General features: G+C 38.9%; 1 protein-coding gene across 4 annotated transcripts in view; it reads right to left on the reverse strand.

Annotated features, from left to right (window-relative positions):
* Positions 1 to 24,733, reverse strand: part of DCLK2 (doublecortin like kinase 2) — an 80,817-nt gene that overhangs the window by 4,100 nt on the left and 51,984 nt on the right. For 2 of the 4 annotated variants that reach the window (XR_011150465.1, XR_011150466.1), the window contains 12 exons: positions 24,516 to 24,610; positions 18,473 to 18,545; positions 17,390 to 17,498; positions 13,785 to 13,842; positions 10,493 to 10,612; positions 8,572 to 8,718; positions 6,233 to 6,366; positions 4,873 to 4,950; positions 3,242 to 3,338; positions 1,760 to 1,840; positions 881 to 997; positions 4 to 86 (listed from right to left, as the gene is read on the reverse strand). Coding sequence is in view for 2 of the 4 variants with exons in the window: in XM_069012821.1 (XP_068868922.1) it covers positions 881 to 997; positions 1,760 to 1,840; positions 3,242 to 3,338; positions 4,873 to 4,950; positions 6,233 to 6,366; positions 8,572 to 8,718; positions 10,493 to 10,612; positions 13,785 to 13,842; positions 17,390 to 17,498; positions 18,473 to 18,545; positions 24,516 to 24,610 (1,109 nt within the window). In the remaining 2 variants the exon portion in view is untranslated. The remainder of the gene's footprint in view (positions 1 to 3; positions 87 to 880; positions 998 to 1,759; positions 1,841 to 3,241; positions 3,339 to 4,872; positions 4,951 to 6,232; positions 6,367 to 8,571; positions 8,719 to 10,492; positions 10,613 to 13,784; positions 13,843 to 17,389; positions 17,499 to 18,472; positions 18,546 to 24,515; positions 24,611 to 24,733) is intronic. The other 2 variants (XM_069012821.1, XM_069012824.1) reach the window with 1 other exon arrangement.

The raw sequence follows: 24,733 nt of genomic DNA on the forward strand, positions 1-24,733 counted from the left end.
TACCAGTTTTCAGCTTCAGGCTTATCCATAGTCTCAACAGTATAAAGAATGAAGCTCTGAAGTCCCTCTCAAACTGTCAAGTCAAACTGTCAAATGAAATGTAGACAAGAGCATGAACCTGAAATCCACTTTCTGACTTATTTTTATGTTATCACTTTCCCTACATTTAAATTGTTTGCCTATTTAACTCACAGAAATGTATTTACAAAGACATAGACATAGGCAGAAACATTTTATTTCAATTTACTGACTCTCAGATGATTAAACCAATTCTTTGTTAACATAAGTGGGCTGGGTTTGAGAGTGATTAATAATAATGGAAGGGTGAGGGTGGAAGTCCCTGTTATGTTATTTTCTTTAAGTTACTGAAGATACTCTTGGTGTGCAGTGTCCATCCTTGCAGCAGACAAGGATGGGCCACAGTGAGATCAGAAAGAAAGAAGTTTCTGAAATGGAGCCTGGGTTCCTGGCACATGTAGTGTTGAACAACAGCGTGCTCAAGATCAAGCAATACTTGGTCAGGCACAGAGGAAAAGCCTACTTAACTAACAAGGTGGGCTGTATGATTTAAAAAAAAAAATCACAGCTTTTTTAAAGAAAGATTTCAAATTGTTAATAAACTTCATTTTAACATACACCTAACTTAGTGTTCACAGGTGTCTGTTTGAAAGCTGGTTTTTATCTCAGGTGGCACACTGTGATAGACTTGGTTGCTCTCAAGCAATGATAAGACAATCCATATTATCCATCAATAAAGACTAGAATTAGAGACTATTCTAGTTTTGGGTTTGCTATTCTTGCACCACACATGCTCATAGAGCACTGTTAGGAAAATATGCAAAGTATACTATCAATGTATAAAAATGTTCATTTCTCTTACCATGATGACAGAAACCCCAGCAGATGTGTTATTTTGCTTGGGTAAGGTGTTATTAAAGTGCTGCTTCAGTTTACCTGTTACTTCAGCTTGCATATTATTCTCCTGGGAAGCATCATCCTGTATAAGAAGGAACACAATATTCCAGTTAGGAAAAAAACCCAAGTTTTTCATCATCATCAGGTACTTTCTGCTTTTTAATGCATAGTAAATATTCAGATAGGCACTTCAACACTGTGCTACATGAGAGATAATTCCAGAGGAAGGGAACAGAGCAATCACTCACTGTTTTATGAATGAACTTCTATTTCTTAAAATGACATGTGGCACTCCTAATGCATTGATTTGTCCCACAATTATAAGCTGCAGGTTTGATTCAAGCAAGTTAAAAATAACATGCTTGAAATAGTGTTAAGAATAAAAAGCCAACTTGTCACTTGGATTTCTTTCAAATCACCACTTTAAATGGCCCATCATGTCCTAAGTCTGGAAGTGTTATAAAATACCATAAATATGTTTTAGAGGAGCTGTTATCCATAGATACACTTGTTAATAGTTGTCTTTTCTTGTGTCAGGGGAACTCCACAGATCATATTCAGTCTGTCTTTTAAAACATGCCTGAAAATAAGCATTGACTGTGTCCATGTAAACCTAGTACTTATTAATAATTAATTGATTTTAAATCAATAAGCAATGCACTTTGGTGTTCCCCTTTGCTGCTGCCTGAGAAGATGAAGGACTTGGCAGGCATCAGCTTAGTGTCCATGGTAAATTAGGTGTAACATTTGCTAATTGTATTGCTGCTTCTGAACACTACAAGTTAATGGTTAGATTTACAGGTTTAATGTCAAATTAGAGACAAGTGAAATGTGATTTACTCACTGACACCCAGGGATGGCTTAGGATCTGTGCTGCTGTGTACCGGGCTTCAGCATTCACATGTAGCATCAGGCTAATTAACTCCTTCATTGAAAAAGAAAGAAAAAGAAGAGTGGGAAAGGATATTGAAACTGAAAATATTGTTGTGCCAAGAATGGTGCAACCCCAGCTGATACCAGAACCAGTGATACCAGTGTGACTTGAATGGAACAAAATATTTGCTCTTTAGGATTAAGAGTCTGCCAGGCAGCATATTTCAGATCAACCTCCTCATTGTACTCATGTTTCACTGAGCCTTTTGAAACCAAATGAAAAAGAAATGTTAAAAAAATCAGCTCTAATGTTCCACTTTGTTCTCTATATATTCATTCTGATGACCAGAACAAACACAGACCTGCGAGAGATGAGATCCTCTCTGGGCAGTGCACATGCACACAGTAACATTACATAAAAACACAGAGACAAGAATCTGCATCTGAAAGGCAAAAAACTATGAAATTATTTGAAAACTGTTCTCTTCTGTGTTGCTCCAGAAGAATAAAAGACACTGAGCCAAGCCCTCTCTCCACCCCCACCCCCCCAAAAAAAATCTCTTATAGCCTCCAAATTATCAGTCTTCAGACTCTCATCAAGGAGACTGTCCATTGCTTCAGTTTTGGGAAATGGCTTCTTCAGGCAGATAACAACATACCTAACTGAGAGGTTTCCCAACCAGCCAAGTTATTTAGTCTGTGGAAATCTGAAATGAGAGATCCCAAGACTGAGGACCTTGTTTGTTCAGAATGCATGTCTGAAAATGTGTGAGGTGACTGGGGCTTGGGAAATGGATAAACACCCATTGGGAAATGCAGAAAAATACAGAAAAAATTCAACTTCTCATTGGCTGGATAAACAAACCATCTCCGCTTGCTAGTGAGTCCTCAGATATTATTCAGAGCACTTTAGTGAATTAGCCTGAGAAGTGGGGCTTACAACTTGGAACCTTTGTCCTACAGACACATTTTAAACAAAACTGGAATGACCACACAAGAACTGCTGGCAATGGCAATTAGCAATGGCTGCACCTCTTGAAAAGCTCTCATAAATGCCTCAAAAAAGTAGGAAGAAATTCCAACTGCATCCAGTCCACAGAGCAATAATTTTTCTTTTTTAAAGAGTGATGGGAGGGAAAAATTCAGAGACACACTTATTTTGCAGCTGAAGCACTGAGCATGCTGTGAAGTGCATCATGAAGTGAACTGAGTATTATGTGGTGTTCCCTGAATGCAGTTGGCATTTTGCTACCCTTGCTCAGACAGAACATGACAGCCTGAAACACCTGAGCTTTCATCAAGCACTGTTCAGCTAAACCAACTAAAAAGGCACAGCAGCTGGGGCACTGGGGAAGAGGCTGCTCTGGATCTTCCAGGCTGCCTTCCCAACTGAGCACAGGCTGCACAGGGGCTTGTCAGAAATGCTGTTTCAGGTTAGAAAAAATATCAGTACCTTTGCTGAATCAGTGATGTTATCCCAGTAGGGAGAGGGAAATTCCAGCTTCCCAACAAGTATCTGATCAAAGAGGTCTTCCTGAAGGTTGTTTTCACTGTAAAACAGCAGTAACAAAAAACACCATGAGATGGAAGCCAATTTGTCATGGGAATTTTAACTTGATTTGGGGATGGAACAGAAATTGTGTTGATAATTACTAGAAATGAATAATTTGCAAGTTTACACAGTGAGAGCTCTTCTGAGCTGTTTGTCATAGTTACTCTGTCAGAAGTGATGACAACAGAAAAGCCAACTGAGGTAACTTCTCCACTGGAATAGGGACTGTGTAGTTAGCACACAGGAAAGGGGAACAGGAAAGGGGATTGAAAAGTCAGTCACTTGCCAGCCCAGTTCTAAAGGACCTGCTACAGAAAACACGTGGTAGAGGGAAGAAGTGTAGTGAAATGAGCCTCATCTTTGAAACTATCAAAACAGAAGAATTTTCCAAGGAGGACATATAGAAAACACACGATACATTTAATGTAGTCAGTACTGGCAGGCTGCTGATAATGAAAGGATAAGCACTTTTGTATCCAAAACCTGGTATCATGAGCATTCACAGATTAATGGGAATAGGATTTTTGTTTTTCACCTTCTTTCAACTGGCCATAGTCAGAGTGAACATCCACTCAACCTATTTCAGTAAAGAACAATTTAGCTCGAGGTGGGTTGGAAATAAATATCTATTAACCTCAGTTATGACCTGGTTCTAGTAGCATGATATAGACATTCTCTGTGCCCTACCCCCAAACTCTAATCAAAGAATCCATTTGCTTGTCTAATGTATCTTTCAAAACAGATTTTCAGCTTTAAACATGAACTAACAACATGAAAAACTCAAATACTTGAACTAATGTTTCTCCATCAATAATAATTATTTATATTGTAATTCTTTGCAAAGTATTTTCGTTCAGTCTGATAAATTAGTTAAAACATAAGTATTTTGTTAAGTATTTTATTATAAAAATGAATAAACAGGCCCTGCATTAGTAATTTATATGTTAGGAGGAGAATTCCCTATTAAAATGTGCCAATTCCTTTTCATTCTCTGGCAAAATAAAAGAAACCATTTGATTTTCAGTAGAACTCATACACGGTGTGACCCTGAGTACCAAAAAATGACGTTTGCAAACCTCACCGCTCGTTTGACGCTTCTCAAAAGGACGAACAAGGTTAAAAAGGCAGGATAAGGACATTTTCCCCCTCTCCCGGTTTACCACCGCCCAGCCCTTTCCCCCGCTCCCCGGGAGCTGCCGCGTCCCGACGCCAACGGCAGAGGGCAGCGCGTGCCCGTGGATCGCGGAGCTGGGATGCGCATGGAGACAAAAGGAAAAGCGGCTCTGCCCTCACACCCCCCGCATGGCACCAAAGCAGCTGCCCCCCTAGGAAAATAAATGAATAAATTGATCCCAAAACCTAAAATGAGGGACGAGTGAAAACCGCTTAAAGAAATGAACAAAACTGTGAGGAAAACGTGTCCATCTAATCCACCTTTTTTCCTCCTCCAAGGATGCCTCCTTCAGGGAGAAAGGTCAGACTTGCTCTGAAGAAGCTTGATTGGTTTTGCTGGTTTTCCCTTTGCCACTCACCTGCGAAAAGGTGGGAATCCACATAACAGGATGTATGTGATCACACCTGCAGCCCAAATATCCACCTTTAGGCCATACCTGAGAAAACAAGGCTGTGTTACTTGTGCTGAATTAACAACAAAAAGTCATTCCAATCAAAAATAAGTGACACTGACAGGATTACGTGAGAATCTGTGCTGAGTTACCTGCTGCTGATGTCATAATGTATTTTGTACCTGAGCATCTTTTTCTTCACACCGTTACAGTCTTTAGGAAACCATGATTCTATAATTTATTTTTTTTTCCTCAACCATAAGCCTCAAGGCTCTCCAGGGTCTTCTGAATATACTCAAATCTGAGTCAGTATCCAGGTTTCCCAATCCAGAATTATTAATGATAAAAGACAAGGATGTGCCTTCTCAGTCCCTACAGTGAAGTAACTATCTCTAAGGTTATCATGTGTTGCTAAGCAACAAGACACACCAATTCTCCAGCCTCTCCAGTGAGTAACACGGGGAAAAAGAACTGCACTTTTCTTTTAAAGCACAGAAATTAAAACACTGGAGGTCAAAAAGAGGTCTTTTCCCCTATTCAATGGATTCAGTTTGTCAAAATCTCAAACACACAGATGAGGTGCCCTTTGACACCGGAGCTCACTGCAGCTGTGAAACGTTTCTCAATGCGACAAATGCACTGAACAAGGAGTGGAACAGCACAACAAAACCCTCCCCCATCAGGAAATTCAGAGTGTTCACAGCCATGGCAAGAGTCAGCTAGAGCATGGAATGGAGCTCTAGTAGGTGTAAAAGGAGAGAGGACTTGTGAAAATCTACCATTTGTGAAAACCTACCATTTTACACAACTTTTTTTTGTATTTACACAATGACCGGTTAAATACAGAATAATGGGCTTGTTCAATTATTATCAAAGAGGATGTGTCACCCAAACAGGGTCACTTGAATCAATGTGATCTAATTAGAGCTGCCCAGAGAACAGGTGACCTCTGGAGCCTCTTCCAATATAAATTATTCCATTTCTAATGCAAACACTGTGTTTTGCCTGTCTGTTCTTCCCCAAGCAGCTGTCACAGGTGGTACAATGGGCTCTGGATGCTGAGGTGAGGCAGGGAGCACAGACAAATGGACCAGAGCTGCAGCAGAGCTGGTCCCGGGAAGGTGAGAGAGGAGGCAAAGGTGAATTCTGGGAGCAGGGAGAACAAGGATACTGGCCTCTTGGAGGAACTGGGAGTGGTGTCCATGGGTGGTTTGGTTACAAACAATGGAAGGCCAGCCTATTGGAGCATTTAGATCTTACAACAGTCAGGAGCTGCCTGCCAAAAATGAGTGGTTACAAGGCCCATGCTGTAGCCAGTCATGCTCACCCTGTCTCTGCAATGATTTCTGGAGCCACATAGGTGGGTGTCCCACAGACAGTGTACAAAGGGCCTTCGACCACTGTCGCCAGTCCAAAGTCTCCAAGCTTCAAAGACTTGGTTCCATCTGAATATTCACAGACCTAGAATCAGGGAAATTAACACAGAATGAGGACGAGAACATCTACGTTTTTATATCCTCTAATTTCTTCGGGAAATCATCATCACCACACCGAGAAGATGGGAAAAAGGTAATTTCCACAGCCCTGGAGGGGAAGAAGAGAAAAGTGATATTCCCATTGATTGCAGCTGGAGCAATGGAGCTGTCTGCCAGCTATGTAGGTCAGACCATGACACAGCCTTGAGCAACTAGAGGGGGAAAAGAAAAGCCAATCCTTGAATGTTGAGAAGTTTTAAATATATTCAGTAAAATATAATGCTCCACTTTCATTTGACTGCGACCTAGAGTTTAAAATGGGACTGGCAGCTACAATCAGATTTGTTTAACATCTTGTTAATTTAGCATAAATCTAGTCAGCATACTCGGTCTTTCATCAGCAAATGTCTTCCCTGTGCTTGGTCTCAGCAAGTTCAGTTTAGGTTTCTGTGCAGACCCAACTGCACCTTACCAAAAGGCCCATAAATAACCTAGCACTGAGCCTAGCACTGAGTCATTTTATTGATGAAAGAAGCTGAATTTCGATAGAAAGTGGTATACAAGCATGATAGCAGGAGTAAATCACACCAGACCAACACAAAGGAAACATCCTCCTAATAAATTCATCTCTGTTTCACTCTTAAAGTAAAATGTGCATATTAACATGATTTCAAAGGCATCTAGTTTCTGGTATGGAGGACCCCATAATCTCCAGAATGGCTGAATTTATTTGCCTTCCTCAAACAACTGAGCACTGCAATACCTTTCTTCATTCCCCTGTGTAATTCATATCAGTAATGGAAACACTTGTTCTCCTTTTTAAACACCCTCATATCAGCTATTACTCTTAGGGTTTGCATTTTTTAAATGCATGACTAGCAAAGGGAATGTAATTCCCATCCAGACAGGCTGGATGACCCTGTGCAAAAATCCTAACTACTCGCAATTACAGGTAGCAGTTGATGGGAATTATTTGCATTTGCATTCAATACCAGGATGTTATCTCAACATTCTGCCGCTGTCAATCACAGTGAGTAAGATTTGCATCTGTTGAGTAATCTCTTTAGGCTTTCTAGGCAGAAAGGGCATTTGTGCCTATTTATAACTGATTCAATCACTAATGAGAACTCAAAATTCCTTTGGACTGTGTTTGGAGATGCACTAATAATATGTGAGACTTCCACCTTCATTTTCTCTCCCAAGTGCCATGTTGCTGTGACTACATTTTCCAGGAGAAGCCTCCCCCCCTTACTTTTTGCTAAACAATCCAATTTATTTGAAGGTTTATTTAAATTGCTAAACACTGTCAGTGGAATTACTGGAGAGAGAATTGTCTGTTAATTAGGAAATATTTTCAGCTTGTAGCCCTGTCCTTGTAATAGTTCAAAATCCAGCCTGGGATACTCCTGCTCTCAATGCAAACTCATTAAACAGAACTGACAAACACCACAAAAGACTTTAAGAAATGCCTCAAGCAGGGGAGATTATGGCCCTGTTCATGCAGTGCATGACACTTAATATCCAATATGTAATGAACAAGTGTAACCTCTGCATATAAGGGGGACAGCACGTGCTGATCCCATTCTGTGGACAGAATGGGAATAACGCCCTCTGTGGACTGGGCCATAAGTAGTTCCCAAAGCAGACTTCATGGGAATTCTTGTCAGCACAGTTATTTTACGTCTCTGCTGAAAGAAAAAGCAGTCAGTTGCCTAGGAAAAGAATAAATCTATGTACAGGTTTAATTCCCAGCCAGAACACTGGTAAATCATAAGAAAGATGATCCTACTATGACCGTGAAAGGAAAAAACCACTGGCTTCAGATGGTAACCATAGGATTGTTCAAAGAAATGGAAGAAATGGCACTCAGCCCACCTTTCTCCCACTTGCAAACTGATAAATAATTCATTGACATAGCTTTAAAATTCATTGTTTTGTGAGAGAATACTCCCGCTTATCCAAAAAGCAGCCAATCAAAATGTAAATAAAGATAGGTCTAAGGACAGGCTTGAGCCACAGCTCTCCTGCATTAAGGTGATTGCTATCTCATGGCAAAAGATTTACTTCACACATACTCACTCTAAATTAATATGCCTGCTGTTCTCTGCTGTGCTCCTTGACATTTATACACAAGCATTTGCATTAATGAGAACAAAGTAAGGGAAAATACTGGAAAATAAATGGGACGTACCAGAAGATTTTCTGGCTTGATGTCTCTGTGCACAATGTTGAGACCATGAAGATATTTGAGAGCACTGGCTAAATTGTAGACCATGGCACTCCCATCTCTCTCTGTGTATTTTGTAGATGAAGTAATGGCATCAAATAGGTCTCCTCCCTATGTAATGGAAAGGAAAAAGATTGCTGTTTAAAAAATAATTAAGATGGTATTTAATTTTAAAAAACCCACAAGCTAAATAATCATGTAAAATCTTCCTTCACAAAAGACATGCTCTAATTCCTGTTAAATAGCAAAAAAAAAATTTTTTTGCAGAAAGATGATCTTGTCATCTTGTCAAGATACTAGACTGGGACTTGGGTCATCTACATTAAATTCTTAACTGTACGCCAGGCTTCTGGTGCCTGAGCTTGGGCAAATCACGGATTTTTTTTTTCTATTGATCCTCCTACTTTGACCACTCATTTATATTACCTACAGGTAGGAGCATACAGCTTCCCTTTCCTTCATCTTATCAGTATAATACATTTATCATAGTGAAAAACAGCCCTGATTTTGAGCAAAGTCTAAAATAAATTAGCCCAATAATAATAATAATAATAAAAAAAACCCCTAACTAACAAATATTCAGCAAATTCAAATTTCTGCAGATATTGCAAGAAATACCAAATAAACATAGCTGAAGAGGACAAAAAAGATAAGCCCATTCCAACACAAAAGAATCCACTGATTGAGATACATCAAAGTACAGAACCTCCAGGTGATTTCTGAATGTGTCAGGCTCTGTTTACAGATGCCCTATTCCTCTGGGAATACACAACAACGTGTGAGTGAGTTACTGATGCGGCATTTTCAGTCATTGCAACAAATTTCATGTGGGTGTCTCCATGATGGTTTCCCTGGATACATCTGTAGGAGTGATCTGTCTGAGCTGTGGGTGGCATTCCAAGCATTTCCATGCACATCGAAGAAAAGCAGCAATTCAGGAAATACAGGCCAAGATGGTGGTGAATTAAAACATTAAAAATACTGTCTTGAAACCCCAAAAAGCCTATAGGATATAAAAATAACTTCTAGAAAGGAGGAGAGATGAGTAGGCTACACAAATTATGAATTCAACAACTACACACTTTCTGTAGAGGTTTCCCAGTCTGGCAACCATTCTAGAGGGGACTCCTGAATCCGTAACAGTTCTTCAGTCAGAAATAAAAAGTGCTGCTCAAAAAATGAGCAGTGCTGCCTCTGCTGTATGTTATTTGTATCTGACATGCCAGTCAAGCTGATGTGCAGTGTTGCTGTGCATGTTCAGAACTCAGACAAGAGAATGCATGACTAGAACTTGATGCTACTCGTGTATCTGGCTCACAAGGCGACAGCAAAATGAATATTTGTGTTTTCTCTGTACACATACAACAGCAGCATCTGTTCTCTGGTGATTTATATCTGTTTGATATAAGCCAACAGGTGAGATCTTTTAAGTTTTGGTTTTCCAGGATAAAAATCGCTTGAGTTTAAACTATTTGTCTTATCTATTCAATAAATTAATTACAGAGAGCTCATTTCTTTAAATCAGATTATTAAATAATGAGAGTAGTGAAATAAACACAGGTGTTCTGTTAGTAAATGCATATCACTATCACCCCTGCATGTATTGTAGGCATGACAAAAAAAACTCACTATCCACTTCTGTCTAGACTGTGCACATTGTAAAATTACTTCAAATCTATGTTAATAGTCAAATTACAACTGAAGAGAGAGAAATCCCATTAATATAATTGCTTGAAGGGTGTATTTTTATGACTTAAAAATGCAGGTTACCACTGAAACCCTGTATGATTATGTCTCTCAAGATCTTAGCATTCCTAGATACTGCTCAGACTTCACACCAACACAGAGAACTCAGAAAAGACAAATAAAGCCCCCTGAGCCCTACCTTGACCAGCTCCATCACCAGGTAGAGCTCTGTGGGGGTGTCCATCTCCTCTATGAGCATGATGATGTTTGGATGCTTCACTCGGCGCAGAATAGACACTTCATTTTCAATCAGGTGCTCCTGTTCAGAAGAGGATGGAAGTTTATCTGAAACAGGAACTTGCCAATTCACTTTTCCTTTGACCTATCACTTTTCCTTTTCCTATCACTTGATCAGTGAGTACCCTTTTTGCTGATTAATTTATATAGCAGGTGGTTATTCTCAGTTGCTAGGTCTTAACTTGTATTTCATCACTGACCACATTTAATTTAAAATAGAATTCACACATGTAATGAATGGGGCATCTCCGAAAAAGACCCCAGAACATGACAGCAGTTCAGAAAATGCAGGTTATATTCTTACATGGGTATTATGAGGTGAAATTAAGTTCAGAACCTTTCTGCCCCCAAGCTGGATCTTTGCAACCTGTCACCCCTCATCAATAGTTAACGTGTTCTTGATCCCCTCCAGCCTTCACCTCTCATTTAGTGCAGGTTACTCAAGGACAGATTACCTAGGATTTATATCCAAGGACTTTATTTTTTTAAAATTTGTAGAATATATTAAAGAAAAAATATATTCTGAGTGCTTTGGTTATGGATTTTGGTTCATTTTATATGTCTGTTCAAGATTTACAATCTGCAAAATGTGTAATAGTTCAGTTAAATTGTTGTGACTCCAACAGCTTAACAGCACACAGACTGAGTTTAATTTCCCCTTCCCTGTGCTTCTGAGGAAGTTACAGCTTTTGAGAGCAAATTAGTTTCAAATGTCTTCTTTTCTAGAACATTTTAACACTGGAGAGCAAAAAAAAATTACGTGTCCCTTCCACGTGAAGAATGATTTTAGTTTTCCTTTATAAATATTGGAATACAGATATTGTATTTAGGTTCTCTGCAGAATAAGCAACAATGCTTGCATCAAACACAGGTATCCTTCCACCCTGGCAGGTAACAAATCATGTCACTGGACTGGGAACTTATCCATGTCAAATGCACTGATAAGGAGCATGCACCTCATGCATTTGTGAGCAGAGCATTAGGGGGAGATGTGATCCACTGTGCGTAGTCAGTGACTGGAGATCTTACACCACTTCACCTTCTTTTTCCAGGGTTATTTACAGATGCATTGTGCTTTTGCCAAAGCTTTCTGTGGCTACATAGCTCAGAACCCACATGCCACACGTGCATCTCATTTGGTGAGAGAACGGTGCGGCACACACGGGTTAAACATCACACCTTTGAAATTCACTTTGAAAGAGCAGCAATTGTCACTCTGAACAAACATATGCCTGCTCCAAGCAAAGTGCTCTGGAGAAAAAACAAAACAGACAAACAGGAAGCAATTCTGTTAAACACAATGCTGAATCTCATCACCAGACAGACGTGAACAGCCACAGCATACTAAGCCTTTGGGATGGAAGCCTGGAAATTCAAAACTAACATTGAGAGTCCAAGCAAAAACTAGAATCTTTAGCTTTTTTTCAACCTAAAGTACAGCTAACATACTCAATTTATTACACCCATTAATTACAACTAAGGCACAATGGCTTTACCTGTGCTTTCTTTGTTTCACTTGCCTAAATTGTTAACTGCTTTAAATAAGGCTGAGGCATAAGTAATACTTAAAACAAACAATATTGTTTTAAAAGGCTCCAAAATATTATTCAGCTACTGTTTAAAAATCTGCCCTCAAAAAATGCTGAGTAATATGTAGTTAGTTATTTCCAACCAACCCATTGTCTTGCTAGGTTTTACCATGTAAAAAGATAGTAAGTCCAAAACTCGTTATGGTGTTCTCCTGGATAGTGCAATGTATGCTTCAGTCTACATTAACATGATTTATTTACAGAGACATTATTGTGTAAGTAGCATTTAAGCCACTTGTGGAAAACAGTCAATTGGATTCGAATTTTCAAACATCCAAGATCAAGGAGCAGTGAGCAATGCTTAAATCATCCGAATTTGGGCTGGATGGGTGTTTTTCCAGTGGGCTGGAGTGAGGAAGGAATACACTGCAACAAAATTGAATTATTTCCTTTGTTGGAATTCTTCCAGGATGGTTCTGCCACTCCCTAAGAGGTATAATCCTCTTCCCAACAGTCTCCAGCTGTGCAGATACAGGTCCTTTTAAAACAGGCAACTATGTATCCATAGGGTTGATTTTTTTTTAATATATGTTTTAAAGCAAGGAGAATGATAAATAGAAAATTCCTCTAAACTCTACGGTGTAAAATACATTATCTGCCTCTAGACCATTCCAATTTATGATGCCTAAGCAGCTGACTCAGACAAGTAATGAAAACCATCTAAAGTTGCAAGCTGTACACATCATCCAAAAATTTTGTTTGCAGCAAAACACACTGGGTCGCCCTTTCCACAGCTGAAGAAATTGCAACATTTTAATCTCAGAAAGGCAATCCTAGCACTTTTTCTTGTGGCTGCACATTTTTATGATTCTTTTCCAAGTTTTCTAAATAAACCTGAAGAATACAAGGTAAAATTAAACCCTCATCTCCTAGCACCTAGCATGGTTTAAAATCTGCACAGATAAAATGATTCTGTCTGAAGACCTCTACTAATAGAAGTCATCACAGCATCACACAGCTCCTTACTACACAAAGAGAGTAGGCAGTTTTTCTCCCTTTTTAAAAATATCTATTCTCAGGAAGCATGAAGGGAAAGAAGAGGTCTGGCACTCTCAGATATTTGCTTTCATTATGAGATGCTGTTCTGCTGAAGAGACAATTTTTTGACTTTTTTGTTTAAAGTTTGAATTAAAAAGAAAGCTTTTGGAACACAAGAGATCTTTGTTAATATAGGAAGGTGATACTACATAAAGAAATGGTTGTGAAAATTTATTTTCAAATCCATGTTCTTCTTATAAAAGGAGCACGTTCAGCCATAAAAAGAGAAAAATAAGAGACAGAGTGGGATGGGTATTACATAAATAAACATATAGCTGCAAATTTCCTCGCTCACATTTTTCACATCAAAATCATCCAATATATTTTGGATGCATATTAGCATTTTTTTTTGTCAGTCCAATAAAATAGACAACAATTAGTTTGGTTTTTCTCTACTATTGAGTAGACTAACACTCACTGCTTTTATTATTTGCTTCTTGGATACATTATCATCTTGTTAAAGAGATACTCTGAAAATAGTCAGAAAACCCAAACACACCCACCATTTATGACTAACGAGCAGCTGCTAGTGCTGCTTCTGTACACATGCAAATTGTTGTACACTACCTTCCCACAGCACTTGGCCTTGTCTATGATCTTCAGGGCAAACTCCTTTCCTGTGGATCTAAGCAAGAAAAGCACAAGAGCCATTAATTAGAAAAATTGTGGCATTTTCTGTGAATACACCATCATGCTGTGGCCCATGGAGGTTGCTGACAGAAAATTCACGGAGCAGACCTGGGTTTTGTTTTTGTTTCCTCAGCAGCATTTGTTCCTACTGTTTCCCTGACTACCACAGCCCAGCTCCCTTGGTGTATTAATCCCAGGATCCAGCTGCAATTTCTTCTTTGTGACCTGGCACAACTCTGCCACTTCTTTAAGGCAACATGCAAAATTTGCCTTCAGCCTTCCACTTAGCTTTATTCAATTGTTGGGCTTTGAAGATAAAATCACACACATACATGTGTGAAGATTGATACCCTAGTAGAGAAATTCAAGAGGATTCAACAGAGCCAAAATCCCATAGTTCATTACAGCTAGTTTAAAATCCTGTAGAATTTATTAGGTGCTGATTTTGAGCTTTGGTATTACATACTTTTTTTTTCTTTCAGTATTTTGTGGAATTCTACAGCAGTCATCTAAAGTCCCATGACATTTAACAGGGTGGGTCATATACAAAATAGAAAAGGATTACTGTTTTCAGCAAATACTGTCACAGAAAGGAGCTCTTGTTTGTCTTTCATCCCTTTAAGCAATAAAAATATCCATTTCTCCAGAAGGGGGGAAAATGAGAGGAAAAAAAAGAAACACAATGTAGTTTTTTTTAAACAAAGAAGATATTACAACTTATATTAGTGATGAATTAAAAATGACATGAAACTACTATAAGACCAAGTTGCTGCTATTTTGTATTTTGCCTATAGACTCCAGTGTGCATCAGAACAGCACTGGAAAACAGGATGTAGATACAAAAGCAAAAGTCAGGTATGTTTTTAAACTTCCAGGGTGATTTTCACTGTGCTTTTGGTGTTAGATACAACTGGTCAAAACCAGCACCGTACAGAAAAAAGAACGAAATTAACACATAGCATTCCATTGATGCATTATTGAAAAAATGCAGGCGAGAATCTCTGCCCTGGAAGTGCAGCTGTATCTGCGAGGTTGTCATAGTTACAACCTGATCTGGTCCTTAGATAGAAGCCCTTATCTAAATGGTATCTGTGAAATGCCACCCTCTCATGTTACAGACCTGATATAAGATCTGCTACGAATACAGTGTGGAAATCAAAAATCACAATTTGCACCTTACACCACAACTTATATCAGAAAGCCTGCAAACAACTGACCAGCAACACCCCCTTAGCAAACATTCAGCACTCATGCTGGGAGCAAGAGGAGTTAACATTCACAAAGCCAATTCATCCAACAACTTCCAATCCCTCTTGGAAATTACCTCTACCACAGCACCCAAGAAAGAAAGGTGGATATAATGCATGCAATTTGTGTGCTAATATCACTGCACATCATACACCAGCACTGTCTGACAGGTCTCTGGGGTTCTTCTCTCGAGCTGTCAGGGCCCATCTGTTGACTCATGTCTTTATATACAGACACCCAGGCACAAAAAAGACCACCTTATTCTTTTTGTAGAACATCACAGCTGGTAGCTGTGTAATAGGATCCTGGCTCCAAGCTAAGGCTTCTTAGCACAACACTGTTAGAAATTAAATATAATTAATAGGAATTAAAAGAGAAGCATTTACGGTTGGCATTTCCTCTTTCATCATTATTATTAGCAACTGTTGTTGTATACTTATTTTACTAAAATTAATTTAATAATGTTCCACTAAAGATTTGATCACATAAAAAACTAGATATTGAGGATTAACTGTGCCTTTTAAAAATTTTTATAATTGGAGGGTTGTTTTTCTTGTCCAGCTTCCTCATTCCAAAAAGCACAGATGACATTCAGTGATTTAGGAGCCCTTGTCCCATTTCCAGCGGGACTTAAGTGATTTCCAAAATGCACAGATGATATTTCTGAAAATAAGTATGTTATCTTGTGTTTTTAATCTGCTATCTTTCATGAAAGCCTCTGGGTGAGGATAAGGGCAGTGGAAAACACAGGAGATGGTGTAGAGGGCGTCTACTACTGCATCACCTGGTTGGGATGTAAGCACTGATGAATTTCTCTGTGGGTAATGATGAGAAGTTACTGGATCAGTAGCCCTTGTTCTTGTGGGAGATATCAATTTTTCCAAACATTAAGTGGCAGAAAACCAGCTTGGCTGAACAGGGAACTCCTTGTGGTGCTCAAGAGGATCTTTGGAAGAAAGGTGGGGCTTTGCAGCAAGATTACAGAGCTGAGGTTTGTGCATGCAGGGAGAAGACAGGAAAGGCCAAAGCCCCATTAGAGCTGGAACTGGCCAGTGCTGATTCACATGAAAAAGCTTTTTTAGGTATGTCAAGAGCAAAGGGAGCGCTAAAGAAAACATTAGAACTTGCTGAAGACTGTCACCCGACTAACAGAGATTAAGATAAAGCAGAGGCATGGAATGCTTTTTTTGTTTGCCTCAGTCTTTAGTGCTACTGATAGATGTGGGGCTGCCCAGACTCCTGAAGCAGAAGACTGCAAGGGTGGGAACAGTGGCCTTCCATGTGCTGACACTGCATTTCCAAGGACATGAGGGAAGACCCAGGGAACTACAGACCTGTTAATCTAACCTCAGCTCTCAGTTCCATTCAGAATTATCTTTCTTTCAATTTAACTAAAATCCACAGATGAGGATCAAATAATAGAATGTTTCTCTAACATTTATGTTTTTCACAGTCATTTGCTGAGTTTTCCTAGTATTTGAGTACAAGTTGGAGATTCCCCATAATATTTAAGAAACTGACATAACTCTCAGGTTGATGAAGATAGCAGAAGGTGGTTCTAAAAAAAAATACACTGAGAAAGTGACAGTCAAATCATCTGTTATGTTTGCACTGGCAGCAAAGCGTGACACAAAGCTCACAGAGGAAGAGCAGCAGCACTGCATGGGTCTGCAGGGGTATCCTGACTACCCCATGGAGCACCAGGCACAAGGACATTTCAGCCTCTGGCATATTGAAGGGTTCATTTGAAAAGTGTCTGGCTGCTCACTACACCACAAAACAGAAGTAGCAAGCCCAAGGGAGCCAGCAGCACAGGCTGATAGCCAACAACTGCATGTCTTTAAGAGTACTCTATCCACAGAATGCTGAAAGCTGTGAAGAATCATGCCAGCAACAGGCAGTGAGGACACCACAGCAGCAGAATTGCTGAGGCAGAAGGGGGGTCGCTCAAACTCTGTTTAGATGCCACGTACAATTTCCTGTCATCCACAACCATCTGTAGTGTGAGAGACTTCTTGAAGAGCTGAGGGGTTTCCTTAAGAGGCACCATGAGAAGGTGATGCCTCCTTTAGTCTGAGGGATAAAAAGCCATGGTTCTCTGCTGCTCTCATATCCCTCTGCTAGAAGAAAACATAGGAAGCATGTTTTGCTATGCCTATTTCTCCTGAAGTGTGTGCATATTTTTGCAACTGCTCTTCACTTTCATCTCATTACATTTGTCTAGGAAATTATGTTAATGCACAGGGCTTTATCCAGTACAATAAACAGCAGGAGTGAACAGTTTCCTTGCTCACCGTTCCACGCACTCCTTTACAACAGCAAAATTGCCATCACCAATCACCTTCCCCACTTTGTACTTCTCAAGAATGGTAGATGACCCTGAGAACTTGTTTCCATTCAAGCCTGCAAGAAAAAAAAAAGTCCATAATGCAAGCTGAAGAGAAGTATCAGCAGGATGCAATCTATCCCCAATGGGCTCCACAGATACAAAACAGTCACAAATGCAAAACAAAACTTAAAAGTAAGCTGTTTTCTTCACTGCAATTCCCTTGGTTTTTTCTCAAGTGTAAAGAAGAACAAGATGAACCCAAAGTTATTTGACCTTTGAACACACAAATAAATCTCTTGCTACATTTTTGTATAGGCATATTCTAAAAGTAATGAATGCAGTTAGAAGATCTTCATCTACAATTTTCTGACCTCAAATTGCTTTTTTGACCTTTTTTTTTTTTTTTGGAAAGTCAAAGCAAAAATGCAAGTAAGATTCATCTATAGTGCATATAAAAGACCCAAAAATTTTATCTGCTGAATTCCTTCAAGTTCTTATAGGTGCTGCTAAAACATCCAAAATGCAAGTAATTTTGAAAGATGCTTATTTCAGTATTTTTGAATAAAAATCGTACCTCCAACATGAAATTTAAAAATATTTAAAAATAATTGACATTGCTTTAAAGAGATGAGGAATGAAAGGTTAAGTTTAGCTAAGGTCAGTTGAATGATCAGTGGTTCTTCCTGAAGCACAATGAGCTCTCCTGAGGAGGGTTCCTCTGTCAATCCAGCCACAAACACATTTCTGGTGGTAATGGAGGCCATGTTCAAAATCAGTCAAATCCCTAACAGTGACTATTGAAGAGCAAGGTCCAGAAATACGCTACCCCTGGACAAAAAACTATTAACCAAATTTATTTCCTAACTTTACTGCCTTGATGTACAAAACACACTGACAATTTTTCCAATGTAAGTTTGTCCAAAAAGGCAACAAACATTTCCAAACAGAAAATGATTTGGAGTCATCAGAAACCATCTGAAAGTGCCAAACCAAGTGTCACCTACAGCAAAATTTTGGCAAGGATTGTCAGCAATTATTGGTGTCCTACCTTCGGGACTCTGGCAACGGAGTGATTCAGGTACACCATTCACATTGGAAGAAGATCCACCATGTGGGGAGATCTGTGGAAGTACACAACAACTTCTAATTTGTGATGACAATCACAAGAAAGAGCCATACAAAAAAGCAGCAAAGTTTAAAAAAAACCACTATAAACATCTATACAGAGCCAGTTTACTTTTCTACTCCCATCTTATTTTCATCCTTGCTTTCTCACAGTTCATCACCATCATAATGCCTCATTGTCACTTGCACCAATTTAAGATTCAGCCCCAATATTGCTATTTAGATAAAGCACTTGAACAGATTTCAGCAAACAGCAAAGGAAGCTCCCTTCAGCTGCACCTACCATTTTGGTGTAGATGACCAAGTACATCTATGATAATCAGATTTATTTAGCAATCTACCAGGCTATATTTCAGGTTATTATAGATGTGGAGATTTAAGACACCGACAAGCATTTCGAGTTAGATGTCTAATATGCATCCAGACAGATGCAGTTTTAGTATCTGTGACACTGTAAAAAACCAAATATCTAAATGATTTTGAAGCAAGACAGCTGAAGAAAACTGATTTTCCTGCACTAACACTTTAATTGGTACTGGATCTGAATCTTTATGATGCTACTTAAAGTCATCCTGCCATACTGCCCAGGGACATAAAGAACGGTAAGTTTTTATTCTGAACAGGGATGGAGGCATAGGAATGAATGCCATAAATAGCAAAATATACTGGATGTGTTCTGTGCACCACTCCTATAAGCTCTCCTACTAGTTATGTATAGGGATGCTGCATGAAATTAAAATACATTTTAGATCATTCCCCCTCCTCTATGTAACATTTCTTGCTGTTCTGTGAAATTCCAGATGTTGTTGTCTTCATGGGCTATTATGGTAGTTTTCAGCACTCACCACAGGAAGGATTAAAATGCTTCTCTGCCTTAAGCTCGGTGTCTGTTGAAATGGCTTTGCACGACACCAGGAATGCAAATGCAGCATTTTGCGTTTTAGCTGACATTGTGTGGTTACACTGCTGAATATTTTAAATCATTAACACTATTGTCAGGGAAAGAACTGAACTGACAGATAGGGATATTGTCTAAAGGCTCATGAAATGCTAATGAATGCTTAAGTTTCTAGTGGCAGCTGAGCTGCCAAATCAGCTAAAGGTACAGTAACTAGAAGCTGTACAATTTAATTTTGTAGAGCCCCTAAAACAATGAAGTTTACCAGCATTTGGCACAGAAGTAGCATCAAACAGCAAGCAGGCAGCTACTACTCTGCTCCTTGCTAATAACTTAAACCCAGGTTATGGTAATGCTGCTGTCTTTCTGAGTTATCTGTCTGTTTAACAAGGATTAGGAACAAGGACATTTGGGTTAAATGACATTTGTACAAAATCATGAGTCAGTCTCTCAACCAGTCAGTCACATTTTCTTTAAGCATGAAGCAGAGATAACAGAAGAGACCATGGCCAAGTATTAGTCATCAGCCTAAAATATTAGTAATCTATTTTAGGTTTTCAGAGAGTGACAATACATGGGAACATCTAGCCCACACTTCCAACTTTCTCCAGTCTTGTAATCAGGGCAGAGCATGACCGGGCACATTCCTTCTTACCGCAAGAAAGAAGCAAACATTAACAGGAAATAAAGCTAAAATGAATACAAAAATAAAATTAATGCTGCCATTGTGGCTGAGGTGTTAGATCAGAATCTGAAATGGCAGAAATGGTTTAACCCTAGTTCTGCCACAACTCCACAGCTGGTGGCATTTTATTTTTTATGCCATTAGAGTGTGAGGAAAGATCCACAGATAGAAACCCATATTCTTTTGCAGTGGAATGGTACCTTGGTTGGCAAACCTTTGCTCTCAGTATCAGATTGCCCATGACACAAATTTTTGCTTGGGGACTTTTTCATATTGAAGGAAATACCCAACTCCTTGGCAGCTACATGGGATGGTGATGAATCTAACTGTAGAGTATGAGCATTTTAGTCAAACTGTGAATTAACTGTTTGCAGAAGTATTCTCCAAAATCTGGGGGCACTTTGATTATGTCATTGTAATTCATCCTGAAAGGCTGTAGTAAGAAGGGGTTGAAAGACATTCTGAACATAAATATTATTTATATAATCAGTATCTCATAGAGATGTTGTAAGTATTTATTATTATAATGTTTAATACTAACATAATGTGTAACACAGGAACTTAGTATTTTTTTAAGCGATCCTTAAACATGAATTGCAAATTCACCAAATTCACCAGTTAAAGAATCCCTCTATGAACTGCTATGGCCCCTGGGCTGGATAATCACGTGTAAATAATCTTTATATAAAACTACACGCAAAGCTCACATGTACAACACTGAAGAGATTAAAAACCTTGATGAAGATAGGCACTAATCCTTCAAATCACTTAAGCACATGTTTAAGTACATTGACATCCTCATTGAAGTAAAAGGGACTACTCAATGGCTGAAAGTTAAGCAAGTACTTAGAGTTATTTGTTGGATCAGGTTCTAATGCCTTTTCACTTTGGTCATTTGGTCCATCAATTGCAAAAGTAATACCCAGACAAATTCAAACACAAGGCTATTTAGCATAATTGTGAGTCTACCAAAGGCTTCAACTGTAAAGCCTCTTTATTTATATGATTTTATCTTCTTTTTAAAAAGATTGCAAGACTTTGTGGTCCCTAATTTTAGGAGGAGACAACAAGGCAATCCAAGTCAGCATAAGGAAGTAATGACACCACTTTCCAAAGTTACACCAATTTTCAAATTTAATCTAGTCTCTGGACAATTTTTATGGTACAATGTGTGCAGAATAACAGACGTACTGGAAGAGCTAAGAGTCAAATCACCCCTAACAGCATTGCATAGAAATGCACACTGAGAACCAAAGAAAAATGTTAAACCTTTCCATTGCCTACAGAACAGCAAAAGGACTTCTCTTGGTCAGCTGTCCCGTGCCACCAAATGCACCATTACCATTATTATTAGCTCATGCACTAGATTTTATCTCCATGGGAAGTCAACAGAAAAATAAGAAACTCAGCACATTTGATCACAAGAGAACACTTTACAGAGTAGTCATTTACTTCATGCCCATACTTGTTAACTTTTATAAATAAACCTTGACCTTGAAACAAACCCTTTGCTAAGTGAAATGCTTACTTACAGATTAATATTGGGACATTAAAAATAAATAGTCTGAATAACAATATATAGTGTGTTGGGTGCATAGTATCCATATTTGTCATTTACTGGAATGAAGGCTTTTATTTGGGTTTGTGGGGAAATTCTATCGTGTTTACTATTATTAAGACATAGCATTAATTCCTTACTTCAATATAACCTCGAGTCCACTATTTAAAACACTTCTGCAAGCCTGGGATGCTGGACTTACTGCATGTACTGAACAATTAATAGCACAAGGGCACTCCAGTTGGAAGAGCTAAAAAGGATAGAAAGAAGGCCCTTTCCTCTAAAGAAAAACTGTTCACAAGGAGTGTTTCCTGCGAGGAATCTCCTGTGCCTGAACACACCACTCCTAACGAAGTGTTGTGAAGCAGAAGGAACCCTTGGAGAATGAAGAGATGTCTCTTTAAAGGAATAGTGGCATTCAGAGAATATGATATAAGACTCAGTGTCTGAGACTGAGAAGAAATTGCTGCTGCAATCAGTATTTTTGCAAGTTGGCTGCCTTGATGACTAGCACTATCACTTGTGCTCTACATTGATTGTCAAACTACAAAAAGCTTAGCCAGGTTCTAATCTATAGCAAAATATTTTACTTTGCTCTGGCTTTTTAAATAAAAGTTTTTAAAGTCCAGTTCAAGTGCAGCTACTCTGATGCTCTGCTCTTTATAGGAAATAGAAACATCAACCCTGATTTGTTCCCTTTTTCTGCTGCTTCAAGCTTATACAAAACCATTATTATTAAGTCCTGCTGTTTCACCCTCTACAAAAACAAACATACATGATTTGTACACAATAAATCACTCAAAATATTGAACTCTCAAACACAGAAAACTCTAAAATACACCTTATTCTGTCACTGACATGGTATTTATGTCTAAATTTTCATTCAGCTGTAGTCATGGCACCTTCTTTATACAAGTGCAGGAAGCCAGACTGCTTGTCTGTGCAGCAATGCAGTCTTAGCAACAAAGAACTATAAAACAATAAGGAAAAGCAATAATCTCCAAATAAATTATTCCCTGCTTTCCCTGTTCTTCTCATCAGACTAACCAAAAAAAACCCAATTCTACAAAAAGGTATAAAATAATGGTTTCTTAAAAGAATCTGGTTTTGCATAAAACCATGCCTTCCCTGTTGGTGGCTTTTTGCTACCCCAAACCAGTCCTTACTATTACCACATAATTGAGAAACAGGTGTAACTGAACAGCACACTTGATCCTTTCAGAATTCCCCCTTGGATTCACCAGATAACTTTCCCCATCTTTAGACTCAGGAGCACAGCTGGGACAATCCTGCTGAACAGATGCATCCTAATGGAATAAAACAAGAGGTACTCACTACACCTCAGTAAGCATCTCAGACCTGGTGTGCTAATTTGGTTTTGCTGTTTTCTTTGGTCATATGGGGGTGAATTATTTGACATGAAAATCCATTGGTCTCCAGCACCAACTAAATTCCAAATTGAAAAAGTACAGCAGCCTACTTGAGTGAAAGTGAATGGGAAAGGGGACATGTCCACTTTGGTGAGAATTGCTTGTTGCTATCAGAATTCTCTCTGCCTTTAATGGAGCTTTAATCAGCTAAAAGCAGACAGAGCAGCGGTGGAAAAAAACCAAGGCAAATGATCTCGTTTCTAAACTTGTAATTTCATTAAAGAAAGACAAAAGAGCATTTGTTAAATATAGTGCAGACCAGCTGAGAGCATCAAGCCCAGTAATTCTGGTGTCCTCTACTGTAAGCTCCATAGAAGAGCCAGACAGATTTTTGAGACACAGAGTTCTAATTTTCCATGTCAGAACTACTCCAGCTCTTAAAAATTATTTAACCAAACAGTTACAGATATAATTCAAAATTAATAAAAAAAATCAAACAATTAAACAAATAAATTAAACAAATAAATGAAATGAATCAAAATTCTTTGTCAGAATTATCACAGCAGTCTGGCAGAAACCAGTGCCATACTCCTTGCAAAACAAGACTTGATAACAATTAGCATGTCAAAACCCAAATCTGAGCGCTATTCAAATCACGTCCTTTAGCCAGTCTCTTAATGGAGAAAACAGTTTTCCACAGAATTATGCAGCCTCTTCACAAATGCTGTGTTCACCAAAAGGAGCTATTACTTGATCAGAATAATCAGTGCAAACCATCCAGTCTGCTTCCAGAAAGGCTGCAATTGATGATTCCGTAAGAAAATTCTCCTTGTAAGGACAGCTGCACAAATGCAGCAACGAGATGCTCCAGACTGTTCCTTTTATTTCACTGAGCAAAAGGCACAGAGCAGCCTCCAAGAACTGCAAATGCAGCCAGTTTTGAAGCGGGAGAGGAAGAGAAATCTCTTGGTGCAACACAGAAAAATCTGCCAGACATCAGGCTGCTCCCAAAGGGAGCCCTCAAACGCTTTCAGGCAGGAGACTGGATTGAGGGGTGAAATTGTGTGCCAAGGAGAAGTAAGCCTGCTTTAGATGAAACTTGGGCAATGCTACAACACTGCAAGGTATTGAAAAGACAGTGCTACATTTATATAGGCTGAAGGAATATAAATTGCTTGGAGGATTTCTGCCATCCAAAAAACAATGGAAAATTTGGAGGACAAAGTGGCATATTCAAGCCAGCACCACACTCTGCCTTTCCTAAGCTGAGTGTTCAACCCAGACAAAACACAAATATCTTACTTCAGATCTATTCTCCACTTCCTATGAGCAAAAATCATACCAGCAAGGCTACCCTCCAAAATTATAGCTTTTCATTTTTATTTTTCCTTCAGCTCCAGTGTCATACAGTCAATGAATAATGGAATTTAGGGGGTTTACAGTTCCTGTACTTACCTTAAGTCCACGAAAGCTGCCTGGACTCGTTGGTGAAGAACTGGAGGACTTTGTAGATTTTGGGGTGGATAACTGACTGCTTGGGGTTCCATTAACTGACCAAAGCAATAGAAGTGAACATATGGAAAAAAAGATGAATAAAAATTGAAAGTTATCACTGAAGTCTGCTAACAAAGACCATAACAGACTCCTCAGCATTTAGGAATAAATGATACATT

The sequence above is a fragment of the Aphelocoma coerulescens genome, chromosome 4 (genome assembly GCF_041296385.1).
Source record: "Aphelocoma coerulescens isolate FSJ_1873_10779 chromosome 4, UR_Acoe_1.0, whole genome shotgun sequence".
NCBI classification, from domain to species: domain Eukaryota; kingdom Metazoa; phylum Chordata; class Aves; order Passeriformes; family Corvidae; genus Aphelocoma; species Aphelocoma coerulescens.